The sequence below is a fragment of the Radiomyces spectabilis genome (genome assembly GCF_025331425.1).
Source record: "Radiomyces spectabilis strain NRRL 2753 chromosome Unknown BYT42scaffold_8, whole genome shotgun sequence".
NCBI lineage: Eukaryota > Fungi > Mucoromycota > Mucoromycetes > Mucorales > Radiomycetaceae > Radiomyces > Radiomyces spectabilis.
This window is the reverse complement of record NW_026251933.1, coordinates 1,416,005-1,429,377: the sequence shown is the minus strand read 5'-3', so window position 1 is coordinate 1,429,377 and position 13,373 is coordinate 1,416,005. Positions and strand designations below refer to the sequence as shown.

General features: G+C 43.3%; 5 protein-coding genes across 5 annotated transcripts; 1 reads left to right on the top strand and 4 right to left on the bottom strand.

Moving 5' to 3' along the window:
* Positions 1–761: 761 nt before the first annotated feature.
* BYT42DRAFT_574485 (uncharacterized protein) lies at positions 762–2,446 on the bottom strand. Its single transcript, XM_051568856.1, has 2 exons — positions 2,429–2,446; positions 762–2,301 (listed from the first exon to the last, which is right to left on the bottom strand). The coding sequence occupies exon 2, from the start codon at positions 2,244–2,246 to the stop codon at positions 843–845; it is 1,404 nt and encodes a 467-aa protein (XP_051422535.1). The 5' UTR covers positions 2,247–2,301; positions 2,429–2,446; the 3' UTR covers positions 762–842.
* A 217-nt stretch (positions 2,447–2,663) lies between these two features.
* Positions 2,664–4,293, bottom strand: BYT42DRAFT_498793 (GDP/GTP exchange factor Sec2p-domain-containing protein; the record flags this gene model as incomplete). Its single annotated transcript, XM_051564586.1, has 2 exons — positions 2,664–2,925; positions 2,993–4,293. 2 exons carry the CDS (start codon positions 4,291–4,293, stop codon positions 2,664–2,666), a joined length of 1,563 nt encoding a protein of 520 aa, XP_051422534.1.
* A 770-nt stretch (positions 4,294–5,063) lies between these two features.
* BYT42DRAFT_599188 (Sucrase/ferredoxin-like-domain-containing protein) lies at positions 5,064–6,234 on the bottom strand. The gene is made up of 2 exons (XM_051570976.1): positions 5,428–6,234; positions 5,064–5,337 (listed from the first exon to the last, which is right to left on the bottom strand). The coding sequence occupies exons 1-2, from the start codon at positions 6,170–6,172 to the stop codon at positions 5,135–5,137; spliced, it is 948 nt and encodes a 315-aa protein (XP_051422533.1). The 5' UTR covers positions 6,173–6,234; the 3' UTR covers positions 5,064–5,134.
* Positions 6,235–9,759: 3,525 nt separating this feature from the next.
* BYT42DRAFT_574481 (histone-fold-containing protein) lies at positions 9,760–10,963 on the top strand. Its single transcript, XM_051568855.1, has 4 exons — positions 9,760–9,939; positions 10,017–10,106; positions 10,227–10,390; positions 10,482–10,963. Exons 1-4 carry the CDS (start codon positions 9,882–9,884, stop codon positions 10,599–10,601), a joined length of 432 nt encoding a protein of 143 aa, XP_051422532.1. The 5' UTR covers positions 9,760–9,881; the 3' UTR covers positions 10,602–10,963.
* A 26-nt stretch (positions 10,964–10,989) lies between these two features.
* BYT42DRAFT_547066 (uncharacterized protein) lies at positions 10,990–11,364 on the bottom strand (the record flags this gene model as incomplete). Its single annotated transcript, XM_051565923.1, has 2 exons — positions 10,990–11,153; positions 11,196–11,364. 2 exons carry the CDS (start codon positions 11,362–11,364, stop codon positions 10,990–10,992), a joined length of 333 nt encoding a protein of 110 aa, XP_051422531.1.
* Between the last annotated feature and the right edge of the window lie 2,009 nt (positions 11,365–13,373).

Genomic DNA, 13,373 nt, shown 5'->3' with positions numbered 1-13,373 from the left:
TCTCCAACAGGAACAATAAAGTTTGGAACAAATGAGGCTTGTAACTAAGCGACGGAGCAGAAGTCATGACCAGCGCATACCAGGCAGGCTTGCCACAGATAAAACGCTGGCAACCGTTACAAGTCTCTGCCACTTCGTTGAGCGAGATAAAAACTTTTGGAAGCACTGATGTGTTAATCCTCACTCGCTCTAGTTATTACCAGAAATTTGCACTCTTTTCCCTTGACAACGGTCCAGAACTGCTCATTTGAATACAATCCAGGAACATGTGGGCCAAGGGTACCAACGTTAATTTGCGACGATTTAAGATGCGTTCCTATTTCGCTGGAGCATCTTTGCGCCAAGTTCACAGTAGAAAGTTTATTTTTCATTTCATCAATAGTAGATTTTGTATGATCGATTGGGTTTGTAAGAGTCCGTCTACCTTCCTTGCGGTTGAATAAAATTGAATCGCAACAAAGAACAAAGGACTCTGGTCAATCTAGGATATCCTTGTTGACAGAAAACCGGTAGAGCGGCTAGCTGCCATGAGGTATATTGGATTCCTAAGGAAAAAAAACATCATCCTGGAAGGAGGTCCCTCTATTTAAATTTTTTTCGCCCTATCATTTTTCGCCGTCACTTTTAAACGGAGTGGCAAAAGAGAAATGAGGGGGATTCCATATTTTGACGTTCTATCCAACGAAAATGCTAACAGATCGCAGAAACTTTTTAATTTTTGTATTGATTGCTGGAAAGATTTGTAAAAAAGAAAAAGACATCTGAAAAGCGATGATGTTACTTGATTGTTTATTTTTTTTTTAAAAAGAAAAATTTAAGATGCATTGGGATGATGGTATTCTTTAAATGACGGGTCCGTTTAAAGGTGGAGGATTTTCTGTGGGCATCTGCGACATGGATCGCTTCCATGCCACGCGAAGCTGAGGTCTGATGGATTCTAATTGGGCAACGAGTTGTTCCCATGCTTCCATATCACGATCTTGCGCATTGCCACCAATTTCGAGCAACTTCAACTTGGGAACCCCACCTTGTTGGAGAATTTGTACCATGGCTTCCAAATCTTCGACCTTCATACCATTGCAGCCCATATCCAAAGTCACCACACCGCTTGTCTCGAGCGTCGGCAACAGATCTAATGATGCACCAAAACCGCCCACTTTGTTACTGAACAATCCGACATATTCAAAGGAGGTTTCCAGCAGAGCTCCTAAACCGATGGGGCCAATGGTGTTTTCGCCCAATTCAATGGTGCGCAGTGACTTGAAATTTGCCGCAAGTGCAATGGCACCATCATCATCAATTCTGTTGTTTCGCAAGCGAAGTTCCACCAGAGCACTGTTTTCCAATTGGCCTAATTCTGCCAGTCCACGAACGTCAATACCGTTACTGTCAAGCCACAGCTGCTGAATCGTGCTGTTGCAACGCAAAGACTGAGCGAGCGTGCGCATCAGGGCATTGCCGTTCTCGGTCTGTTGTTCCTCGTCAATCTTTGGGGCGATTTCTTGCAGCTGACCCGTTGGCGTTGTCGCGGTTGGAGGTAGCTCCAAGACTTCTTCGACGGCCGCAACATTGGACAGCTTCAGAATGCGAAGAGTCGTGTTTTCCCTTAATGCCTCACCGATGGCATTTGCACCATCAAGAAGTGGGTTGTCTGATACATTCAAGTGTTCCAGCGCCAGTCTGGGCAACTGCGCGGCAATGTTTCGAGCGCCAGCCGCATCGATATTGTTCATCGCTAGATTCAACTCGCGTAGGCTGTTCAAGGTCAACTCGGAGCAATCGGGCAACGATGTGAGGTTATTGCGTGCCAGGCTGAGCGAGGTAAGTGTGTTGTTGGCTGATAATGCGCGGAATATATGCGATGCCGATTCTTTGGTCAATCCTTTGTTTTCGAGATCCAGCGTGACGAGACCTTCATTCACCGCAAGTCCCTCGCTCAAAATACGAACGAGTTTTCCATCGTCAGCGGTACCAAAATTAGCGTCACCGATATTCAAGATTTGAAGCGTGTCGTTGAGGGTTAATGCTTCAGCGAGTTGTTCCACAGCATCGGCATCCAGAGCATGACCTGAGCAATACAACTCTTTAAGCGTGGTGTTCTGGGCGAGAGCCGAGAAGATCGCCGCCAACTGAGCACTGCTGACTTGACGGAAACTGAGAATATGTAATGACACTAGTTTCGGATCGTTGGTTAAGAGTTGATCGATCCATTTCTCCACAGCATTATCGTTGCCGCCCCACACCATATTGACAAAGTGGAAAAGCAGAAAAAGGATCAAAAACCCGCTCTGATCAGAAGACCTGTCCAATATAGAAAGCAAGTCACAATCCCGAAAAAAAAAATGCAGATTGAGAATAAGCATGCTTTTGATCCAGTGATAAAATTTCACCATACATTAAGTAAGTTGAGCATACTTCATAGACTTACAGTAGAAACTTGTTACAGATATCATTACAATATAGTTTTTGGTGAAACGCTTAATTACAGTATCGATTGTAAGCCTAGGTAAGAATAATCATAGCATAACCAGAGAAGGGTGACCGGGATAAAGAAAATTCGGAAGAAAAAAGAGAGGAGAGGGATAGAGAAAAAAAAAAAAGCAAGGCAACAAACAAAAGGATATTAGAAAACAGAAAGTAATTATGAGGGGTCTTGGGCTCGTCTATGCCTGTTCCGCGTCTTTTGTTTGAGCTTCCGTAGTAGCATTACTGTTGTCGATGGGTGTATTTGGCTCATCGGAAGCCACTGGCTTGACATCTACACTTCCGCGCCTGGGTACTTCGGACGCCTTGGGAGTTGTTGTGCGTGGAAGGGGAGAAGATTCGCTGGATGGAGGGGGGATTTGCATTTTGATAGCTGATGCAGATCCAATTGTATCCCCTTTGATACCAAGATTTCCTAGCGTCCAAGATAGCGCACCCATTCTATATTCACAAATCCAGTATTACTTAACAACAACTTTTGGAAACTTTCAATGTGGGGGATATTTACCTGGCATAGAACATTTGCAGACGTAATCTCATGCATTCGTGATACAGATCCGGGATGGTTCGACTGTTGTAGTAGCCTTGACGTACATTGCGTATAAAGACATAAAATTCACATACGGCCACTAGACGATCGCGACAGTATCGATCAATGCATGCCCAATCATCGAAATAAGAAATCCGGCATCGATATGGCAAGGGAAGATCAGATCTACCGCAGGCTTGACATCCCGCAAATGGACCATTTTGGCTATTGCCGCCACTGAAGCGTTCCCATATCATGCTCTTGGAAGCTGAAATTTTCAGTGGCATATCTGCTGGGCGTTTGGCTTGTTCTTCCGCGAACCCAGGAGGCGCTTCTTCAATAAAACAGGTGTTCATGACAATGGCTTCGTTGATTTTGCGGGCAGACAGTCGCGAGTTGGGTCCGAATCGCAAACAGGGTTCCACATCTTCCACTTGGCAATTCTTCATAAACGCAACGGTGTGGAGCTTTTTCAAGGGAGCCGTAGTCCCCAATCTTACCAGTTCTTGGAACTCATCCAACATCATTTGATCGATGCCTGCCGAACTGATGTCAGTGGAGCTTAATCGATCGGAAAACAGGCTGGCCAGATCCTTGACAGCTTGCTGTTCACACCCTTCCGGCGACATGATATCATTGTCTTGTGATTTTTCCACGGGCGAAGATGCCGGTTGCTGCCCCATAGACTCCATCTTTTGGCGTAGCTCTTTCAGCTGCATCTGCTCGGCCACCAGATGTTCTCGTGTTTCTTTCAGTTGATTCTCAAGTTGTCTCTGAGCGACTTCCAAGTGGTATTTTTCTCTCTTCTCATTGGCTACCATGCCATTGGCTTCCTCAAATAGACGTCGTGATAAATCTTCCAGTTCGCTTTCGACCATGTCTTTGGAATGCTGAATTTCCGCCACTCGTTCGATTTCGTCGACGTATTTATCGTTCAAGAGTTCCATGTCGTTCTGCAACGCTCGGAATTCTTCGGTTTTGATATCCAATTGTCGTTCGACGTTTTCAATAGTGGCATTCAATTTTTCAATCTCTTCAATTTGCTGGGCAATCTTTGCTTGCTCTTCGGTGAGCTGAACTTGCAAGGACCGAATTTCTCGTTCGTGGGCATCTCGTTCTTTTTGGAGTTCTTCCAAGATGGGTATCGGGCGATCACACAAAGCACAGTATTTGGAATCTTTGGAGATCAGGATATGGTGGCATGGACAGTCAGCGGTGGATGGTGACGATCGTGAAGGTTCTTCGGTGGATTCCGCGCTTGTTCTCGGTGGAGTGACCATTTTGGTATTATTAGGAAAGTGAAAAAGTTGCGGTGAAGAGGTGCTGGGGGAGAGAGGCAGTGAAGGAGGTAAAGGGATGAATTTCGCTTCCGGATTCATCGCTTCGCTTGGTGTGTGAACTTTGTCAATGACAGCTTGTAAACGTGTATAAAGGTTGGCGATATCCTTTGCAGTGATGTCCGCTTCTTCTGACTGCAAGGCGGCCGGCGCGTTCTCCTTGTCATCGCTCATGGTGGGACTGTGTCGACTCTTTCCCGTGGTGAGATTATGAAAATAAGAATACGTTTAGTTATTTCCCTCTTGTGTCTTATGGTTTTCTTTGAATAACGGGAAAATACAGACGCAAAAATAATCGGCACCAGTGATTGTTCTCAGTCTCGAAACAAACAATGCTCCCCAACCCACGTGACCACAGTCCAATGGATACATCCCGGAAATAGCAAAATGTTTAAGCGACCCAATGTGATTGGTTCACTGCCAGCCAAAAAGCATAGCATTATCTTTTGCACTTCCCATCACATCATATTTCCAAAAACTTGAATAGATCCATTTGCAGCATGCATGTATCCATGCTATATATCACCGAGAAAGTATTTGTCCGTAGCGTTCTGCAAGTCTTGGGTTTCCAAGCAGTATCATCCTGAACGATGTGCTTTGTGTCCCACCTTCTTTGTGTGAATTGCAAACTCAATGTAACACGGTTCCGTGCAAAATTAAGTAATGCCATGTCAAAGAGCAAAATCATTTCGATGAGAATAATATCAAGATGAGGACATGTATGGTACATTATTTATTGATCTATGAGATATTTTAAAAGTCTTTTCGTTCTTTCGGACAGGGTCTAAGTGCTTTTTGCGCTTTCAGTGCTTTCAATGTTTTCTAATGTAGGAGGGGTGACTTGTCCTCGCCACATTTCTCGGACTACTTTTCCGTTCACAACATGACGATCGACTAAATCACGCACATGACACTGACGAACATTGCCGTACATGTGTCCGCCCAGCCCTCTTTGATGGATAATCACATTCCCTGCAAAACGATGTCCTATTATGCAAAACGAAAAATAATTGGGATGAGTCTTCAACAACAAACAAACAAAAAAAAGGCCATTCGTCCTACTCATCATTCAATTACCTCCAAAGTGACTTGTACCCCATACTTCTACTTTCTTGTCCAATCCCAGTTCTTTCAATGATTTTCGGAATTCGTCAACGAGCATCGGACCGATCACACCACATCGCTTGTCGCGCTGAGTGTGCGTGCACACAAGAATCACGGCGTCCACACCTTCCATCTTGTCATGTTCTATCTCTGGCAGTTTCGGGACCTTGCAATCCATCCACAAAGTATCCATGACCTTCCAGAAAGGAGATTCCTTCAAATTCTTTGGGCTAACAGCGGGATATCGGTTAAAATCAGGGAACACCAAAATATCGGAAGTGGGCCATGCGGTTTCGGACGGTCGTTCACACACCGTAGGTAATAAATCGGTAAAGTCATTCTTGGTTTTCTTAGCCTGGATCCATTCCATCAAATGCCCGAGCAGCGTTTCCATGATACCGCCTTTAGCCGTTTCGACCTTGCCACGAGTCCATTCCAAACCGTCGGGACCAACACAGATAACCATATGACGATACGAGGATGGACCGACCATATCTTCGGTTAATTCAATCTTCTTTCCAAGTACCTTGGGAATAGGATGGCTTTTGCAAGGCACGAAACCGTTCTCGGTTGCCGCGGCAGCGTCAGGGCAGCAAGGTTCGAACCGCTGGAACGGGAACGGCTTGGTATCAAAGGGAATGTTGGATTGATGGCGAACACCAATACGGGTCAGTAAAGGTGAGGATCGCTTGAATACAATAGAGCGTAGCATGGACATTGGTTTGCTTTCTGATTTCCGTTCTGCATTTACATTTGCAACAGCGTCTTTTTATATTTCCTCTGTCAAAGAAGCAAATCAAAGTCCGGCACCGAGTCTCCCCGTCATTTTTGGCTGGTCTGACTGAGCTCCATTTGGAAAGATGACCAAATTAAGTTTCACTCCTGCCCACCTCTCTGTTCCAGATCCAAGAAAGAAATTTTCTGTCTGATCGGTACAAGCATCATTCCCATTATATCTTATGAGTATTTGGTGAAAAGTGTGCGAGTATAGTCAAAGATAGTCCCCCGACCCATCAATTGTAATTGGGCTCCAAATCGTGGAATTTGTGCGAGAAAAAAAAATTGATCTCATAGGAGAGACACACAAGACAATTGGTTGTAAAGAATTGTATTACATAGAATGACTTTCTTTGTAGAGCTAATATGGGTTGCAATATACTCTTTCCGGAAACCACTTGCACATACTTTGTGTAACATCTTTTTCTGCATCTCTATTCAAAATGGTCTCGTTCATTCTTGAAGAACGGGTTGGGAAATATGAATGGTGGAAAGATGGACAAAGAAAATGTATAATGAATGCAGTATCAAAAAGAAGCAAAAGATCAGATATGAAGAATGGGGATCGTGGTAGGCCACCACGACGACCAGCAAATCTGTCAATAAACACCGACAATTCCTGTGATTTGATCGATAAAAAGCCCTCACTCGTGCGAGACGAGATCATGGCCAGTTGACGGAGAAGTTTGGTCGACTTCGACATCAAGGTTGAAGGGAGGTCATTGAACGAAACAACGCTGAAAAAATCGAAGATCGACATGAGATTGGATGACAAAGTGGCTACAAGCCAGAGCGATGCCAGACAACCATTCTCGGTGCAATCTCCTCATTTTGTGTTGCGAACGTTTCGGTGCGACGTCCAAAGGCAATGGATCCATCGAAAAAGCGTAAAACCGCCAGACAGTAGCAGATTGCTGACAGGAGAACGAGCAAGCGTGGAACTGTCACTGACCATTACTTGACTTCCTCTCAAGTATAATGGACGTTCTAGACAGACATGAAAATGTTCAAGGACAATTGTATTGTGATGGGTAAGGCGCTTATCCACCAACACGAGGACATCCGCAGGTATATACAAAACTGTGGATATCACTGCATGTACCTCCCGCCCTATAGGCCAGAGCTGAATCCGATTGAGCAATTTCGGTTCATTTATAAACGCAAGCTCAAGAGAGAGCAGCTTTTGGAAGAAGAGACATCGACAATCAGTTTCCAACGGCTATCCGCGACCTTTTAGAATTTTGCAAATACTCTATTGCTAGATTCGATGATTGTTTGAATAGAAGGCGCGTTTTGCAAAACTGAACAACTGACAATTGGAAAATGTTGGTCTTTGGTTGCGCAGTGAAATGATTAAGCTTTATTTGCCAAGTATTTCAGTTATAATGGATGGTGCATTCTCTTGCCTTTGAGCTTGATTTATCCGCCATTGAAAACAAGGTTGCAATTTCCTGAGATTTTGCGGGCGGCCCACTGGTGGACAAGGGAGCGTCATTGACGCAGCAATTCCAAAAGATGGACGTAACGCGCAGCAGCATGCTGAGATTCTTGGGCGTGATAATGAGTGGAGCGATGCCAAAGAGTTTGGCACAGTTTGTCGTCCAATTTCTAGCTTCGTCAGACTGTAACGCGAATGGCAATGCTGGCGGACATATGCTTAACGCGATCGCCAATGCTTTGAGAGAGAAATTGACTACATTGTCGCTGCACCAATGGATATCAGCGGCTCGACGGCGTGTTCGCTTTCTGGTAAATATCGATAATGGCATCTTGCGCCTAACTTTGCTTTCTTTGGTGTATCCGGTTTCTGTTCCGGAGTCTTTATCCAGTGTTAGTCGAGAACAAAAGAAATGCCGGAGACGCGCTTCAAGCCATTCAGTGCGGACAGAAGAATAATACATCGCAGCGCACTGGCTCGTCCGCAGACCGATGTTGGGAGGATCCTTCAAGATAGTATGAAGTACCAACGGATGGACGATCAGCATATACCAGCTATCGACAACAAGGCGTGAACAGTCCAGTCGCGAGTATGATGCACCACTTCTGGGTCACGAAGAAGGTTATGGAAGGCAGCGTAATAGCAAATGTAGTCCATCGTGGATATGGTGTGGAATTCCTTCAAACGATAGGTGGGGGCCGGCGAAAATTCATCTGACGACAAGTTCGCGTAGAAAAAAGCATGCCATTCGGAAGGAGCGTCCCAGCACCATTTTTCCTCAGCTCGACAGTTCGAGCGTGACTGTCTGAATAAAGCTGGCCCAGTCTTTCCGTTTTCCTATTCCCCTTTTATCATTATTATTGTTTCTTTTGTAAAGGCATTGAGATGCTCAAGTCAGTAGGCTGTGCGTTTGACGAGCTGAACCTCTTTTGATACCAACCCTCGGGGCTGCTTCACAGAATCTGGCTCCTGGAATTGGGTTCTCTTTCTTTACAAACGATGTATTTTGGAGTTTTTGTTCGTGAATTTAACGCCTACTTTTTTTTTTGTTATCACAAATACATGTTGAACATGAGCAACAACGAAGACAGTGCAAACGCGGTATCGTTACTGTAAACGTTTCTACAACTAAAGAAGACAAATTGGGCTTGCTGTACTGTACAACGATAAACGTAGCGAGAACAATAAACACGAAAGTTGTTATACTTAAAAGAGTTATCGGGGAGCTGGTAGCGGCTCGATCTCTATACAAGATACGTGTAAGAAAGAATAGACGAGCAAACTTAAGGGACATTACAATTTGCAGTCAACAAAGGTGTCCGACACGATGCGGGACTACACAGCATAATCAAAAGAGTCTGAACCTGCACTTCATGGACAATGATGTTGCCTCTAGACTGGAATTTGTAGAACTGGGTCTTGCCAAGTTCATAGTACGACGCGGCTTCCATACATTTGGTCTTTCACACATCTACACATATTTTATATCACTTATTTCATTACCTTTACTTGGATGATGCCCTATACTGTATACTGAAGATACCGTCAATTCTTATGACTTGAAACCTCCCATAAAGCTTGCGTGTCAAAACTTTTGTTGTTAATTGGTTTCGTCAATCCAGCGCACTTTATTTATAAAAGATTGTGCTCAAGCGTTTTTACTCTTTTAAATGTTATGCCGCATCGTTCTCAAAAGGCATCTGATATATAGTAAAGCTTGTACAAAGTCCATGCCCTGCTGGTGTAAGGTGGCCGCTGCAGATCCATAGAATGGTCATAACACAAAGCGAAAGCATAAGAGAGCAAGTTTCGTTTGCCTAATGAACCCATCCTTCTTCAAATTTCTCCCTGGAATCCCTCCCCATTTGGACACAACCTTTCTATTGGAGTATTTTCCAGATAACTTGTAATATTTCCAACTCGACATGTAATCGCCATCACTTGTGCGCTGAATTTTTCACTGATAACTGTACGGTATGCGAGAGCATTCATTGATTGGCTCTGCCAACTGTATATCTTTAATCTCCGCAGAGTGACACAGAAAATCGCGTGTCCCCTAGCTCGAAAGCCACCGAATTTCCAAACCATTAGGATATATAGCCAGCCTTCCTCCTCTCTGGAGCCATGTCCACATTATTTTATCCTCAGTTTTTATCACGCATTCGCCCCATTCGATTGCATTCCATTCATATCTCATCGACAATATACAATTATGAGTGATAACGAGCGTTCAGGGCCTACCGGCGACGACGAACTTTCACTGCCCAAAGGTATAAATCAACTTTTGCATAACCTATAGGATCACTTGTCCAGTCTGTAAAGCTCACGCCGTCCGCACTTAATCTAGCCACCGTTCAGAAACTGATCAACGAGATGATGCCTCAGGATGTCGCTTGTGCAAAAGATACGCGTGACCTTCTAATTGACTGCTGTGTCGGTAAGTTTTTTTGTGTTCCAATCGCGCGTCAAGACTTGGGAAGAGAAACCCAAAAAAAAGCGACAACAGGAGAGTTTTATACAGATTAGCTTAATGTTTATTTGTTACCTTATACCCTAGAATTCATTCATCTTATTGCATCGGAAGCCAATGAAATTTGTGAAAAGGAGACGAAGAAAACCATTGCGGGTGAACATGTGGTGGCTGCTCTTCAAGCACTAGGGTTCGAAGACTATGTGGAAGAGGTAGACGAAGTATTCAAAGAACACAAAAAGCAACAAAAGGTGGGAGATAAGAGTTCTCTTACGAATGGCGATGCAATGGAGACATTAACCATTTGGGTTTTCTTTTTACTTGCTTTTTTTTGGTGACTAGGATCGAGATAAGAAGAGCACCCGATTGGAGAACACGGGTATTTCAGAAGAGGAATTATTGCGACAGCAAGAGATGCTTTTTGCCCAATCACGTCTAAAATTCGAAGCTCAACAACAGTAACTCCCGTCTTCCTGCTTGCTCCTTGTTCTTGTTCCGTCATAAACTGTATACAGCATTTAATATCTTTCCGCTTTATTTTCCGAAGATTTATCTCTCCATCCTCAAGAGTATCTCCTTGACTCCTGAACCGTCGTCCATCAGATTTTCTTTTCACATTTTGTATGCAGACAATCCACGTCATTGTAATGTTTGTTTAATTTGGATTGACATCATGGTTGCATGGTCCTGTAGTTTCCTTTTTTCAATGAGGGTATCACTTTGCAAATGTGGATGATCTTGTATGCTGTGGTATCAATGATGTATATTGTCATTTATACGTGCTTGTGTCTTTTTTTGGTGTAATTAAATTATTTTCGACGAGCATGAAACTCCCCTGTCAATCATCACTTTATAGTGCAGGATGACCAGCAGCGACAACGGCCGCCAATACAAATATAAAAGGATATCGATGGATGCTAAAATGTCCACCTTGATCATGCTCCGATAATACATCCAGCGTGATTCCATAATCCATAGACCAGAAACAGCATATTTGCGTTAAGCTCTCTAAAACTGGTATTTCGATTAGGTTATAAGATGCCTCTCTTTATGTACCTTTGCCAAAGCCAAAGAAGATGGACATGTGGTGGTTTGAGACGTGGCAAAAAGTCAATATCGTGATACCAACACGATACCAAAAATAATGCAACGTTTCGGAGGGCATGACCATGACCATATCGCTCGATTGCTGCGGAAGATCATGTTCTAATTTATCATTTCTCATCTTATCATACTTCTGTGAGGTATCTGTAAAGTATCGTGAAACCACTGTCAACTAATGCAGGAAAAACCGATACGCAAACTTAACGGCAGCTTTTGACGACACTCATTGTTGTGAACAGTGTTAATTCAATCACTTATCATATTCAGATAGTGACATGGCTTGCCAGTTTCCCTTCTACGTCGATGACATTTTGTTGCTGGTGTCTCGTTTATTTCAACGGATTCGTTCATCAGGAGCACGTTCGGCAAGGAGCCGGAAATTTCGTACTATAAGCGTCAATATCCTGGATAGATAAACTTTGCATGATCTGCCAAGCTGGTTGAATCTGGCTCGAAACCACCATTCATCATCGGTACCAGACAGGCCGAACACCCGAGTATAACAAAATATGAAAAGCTTTTGAAAGCGTCATAGTAGACAGCTTATCAAAGAAAAAAGAAAAAAGCAGAAACAAAAGGGAATATGCTTATATTACTGCTGTGAGGCGTGTCGATCTCAGAGAACGAGGGCCCGATGAAAACGCCGTTTTATTCCTGATCGGTTGAGGCACATAAACGACACGTGTGAACGTCACTGGTTGCTTTAACCGCACGTCGACATGCTTTGGTATCTGGTGAAATATTTCGCAAAGAACGTAGAGTGCCATAGTGGACTAATGACAAGCATCAACCGTCATTTTTTATTATATGGACCGGCACAATTCATACAGTGACAGTGCGCAGCCAATCACTTTTATCTTATTTCCTCCACGCCTTTTAATGACATAACTGATATCATGTCATAAGCGTTCAAAGAGGAAAGGACCGATTTTGTTCCTTATTATTTTTCATTTACTTTCAATTGGGAAGGGACCGGCCATCGACGAAGTAGACACGCCGTCGAATCCGGCCCAAACATCTAAAAAGCCCCTTCTAAACTATAAAATTACCTTGTCGGGTAACTGAAAAATTCTTAAAAACCAGTCGCCGCACGTCAAAATTAGTGTTAAAAAACAGTCACATGGTGTTCCTTTCATCATATCATTTGGCAGCTATTGCGCTCGATGCCATTTATTCATTCAAAAATGTTGGATGGAGGTTATGGAAAAGTTCAATGGAAGGTGAGAGCTTTCTGCAAAGGGCTATTCTCAATGTTAATCTGGCGTTTTTCTGTAGCATCATTTAATTTGACTTTTGTCAGTAACATGTGTGCCGTTTTACATAATATGCTTCGATCTGTGTAGCTCATCATTCATGCATCAATAAGGTACTATTGTTTCATCCATGGGAACTCTATATATTTTTGTCCCCAATTTCTGCTCTATCTTCTGTTTATCTGAAAAACTCTCACTATCATTGCATCCCTCGCATCTATCATCCATCATTCAGACTATGGCTTATTCTGCGTGTATCTGTAATCGGGCAAGTCGATTGTTATCAAAAAGTACCTTTTGTGTGATGTGGCTATCCGTTCTTACAAGAAAAACTTACCTGTCCTTTTTCTCTATCCTTTCTTTAGCTTTGGGTTTTCTCTCCGGTTTTCTTTTCGCCCTGGCAAGCCATCCATTCCTTCAAATCTTTCTACTTTGTTCGCGCACCAAGTGTGGCCAATCAGGTTATGTCGTCAAAGGGCATCGTCGGCGTGGTGACTCTCTTTTTTCATCGGGAAGTGCTTACGCGTCCTCCTCAGGTTCCTCTTATTTGGATTGCCACCCGGGGTATCGTCTTGATATTTCTTCCCGGCCATTTTATTTTGTAGTTTGTAGTATGTACTTTGTATTTTATTCGATAGACCTTCTTGCAGTTTTTTCTTTTTTTTTTTCCCACAGGTTTTTAGGGGGTTTTTACAGACGCACCTATTGTTTTACTTTTTTTTTATATATCTGTATCGTTCCTTTTTTTCGGTCGGGAAGCTCTGGATATATACTGCCTCACATAACAAAGGTAAAATATTTTGACGACATCTGAATTAATCAAAGAGCTTACTAACTCATTTTTTTAATACCAAACATTCCCACACTCATTCTAGAT

Bases quoted from the DNA above. Each gene is read 5' to 3' on its own strand.
- BYT42DRAFT_574481 (XM_051568855.1), top strand. From the start codon at position 9,882: ATGAGTGATAACGAGCGTTCAGGGCCTACCGGCGACGACGAACTTTCA. The intron at 9,940-10,016 runs GTATAAATCAAC...CACTTAATCTAG, and splicing joins CGAACTTTCACTGCCCAAAG to CCACCGTTCAGAAACTGATC. The intron at 10,391-10,481 runs GTGGGAGATAAG...TTTGGTGACTAG, and splicing joins AACACAAAAAGCAACAAAAG to GATCGAGATAAGAAGAGCAC.
- BYT42DRAFT_599188 (XM_051570976.1), bottom strand. From the start codon at position 6,172: ATGTCCATGCTACGCTCTATTGTATTCAAGCGATCCTCACCTTTACTG. The intron at 5,338-5,427 runs GTAATTGAATGA...TTTGCATAATAG, and splicing joins GGGTACAAGTCACTTTGGAG to GACATCGTTTTGCAGGGAAT.
- BYT42DRAFT_574485 (XM_051568856.1), bottom strand. From the start codon at position 2,246: ATGGTGTGGGGCGGCAACGATAATGCTGTGGAGAAATGGATCGATCAA.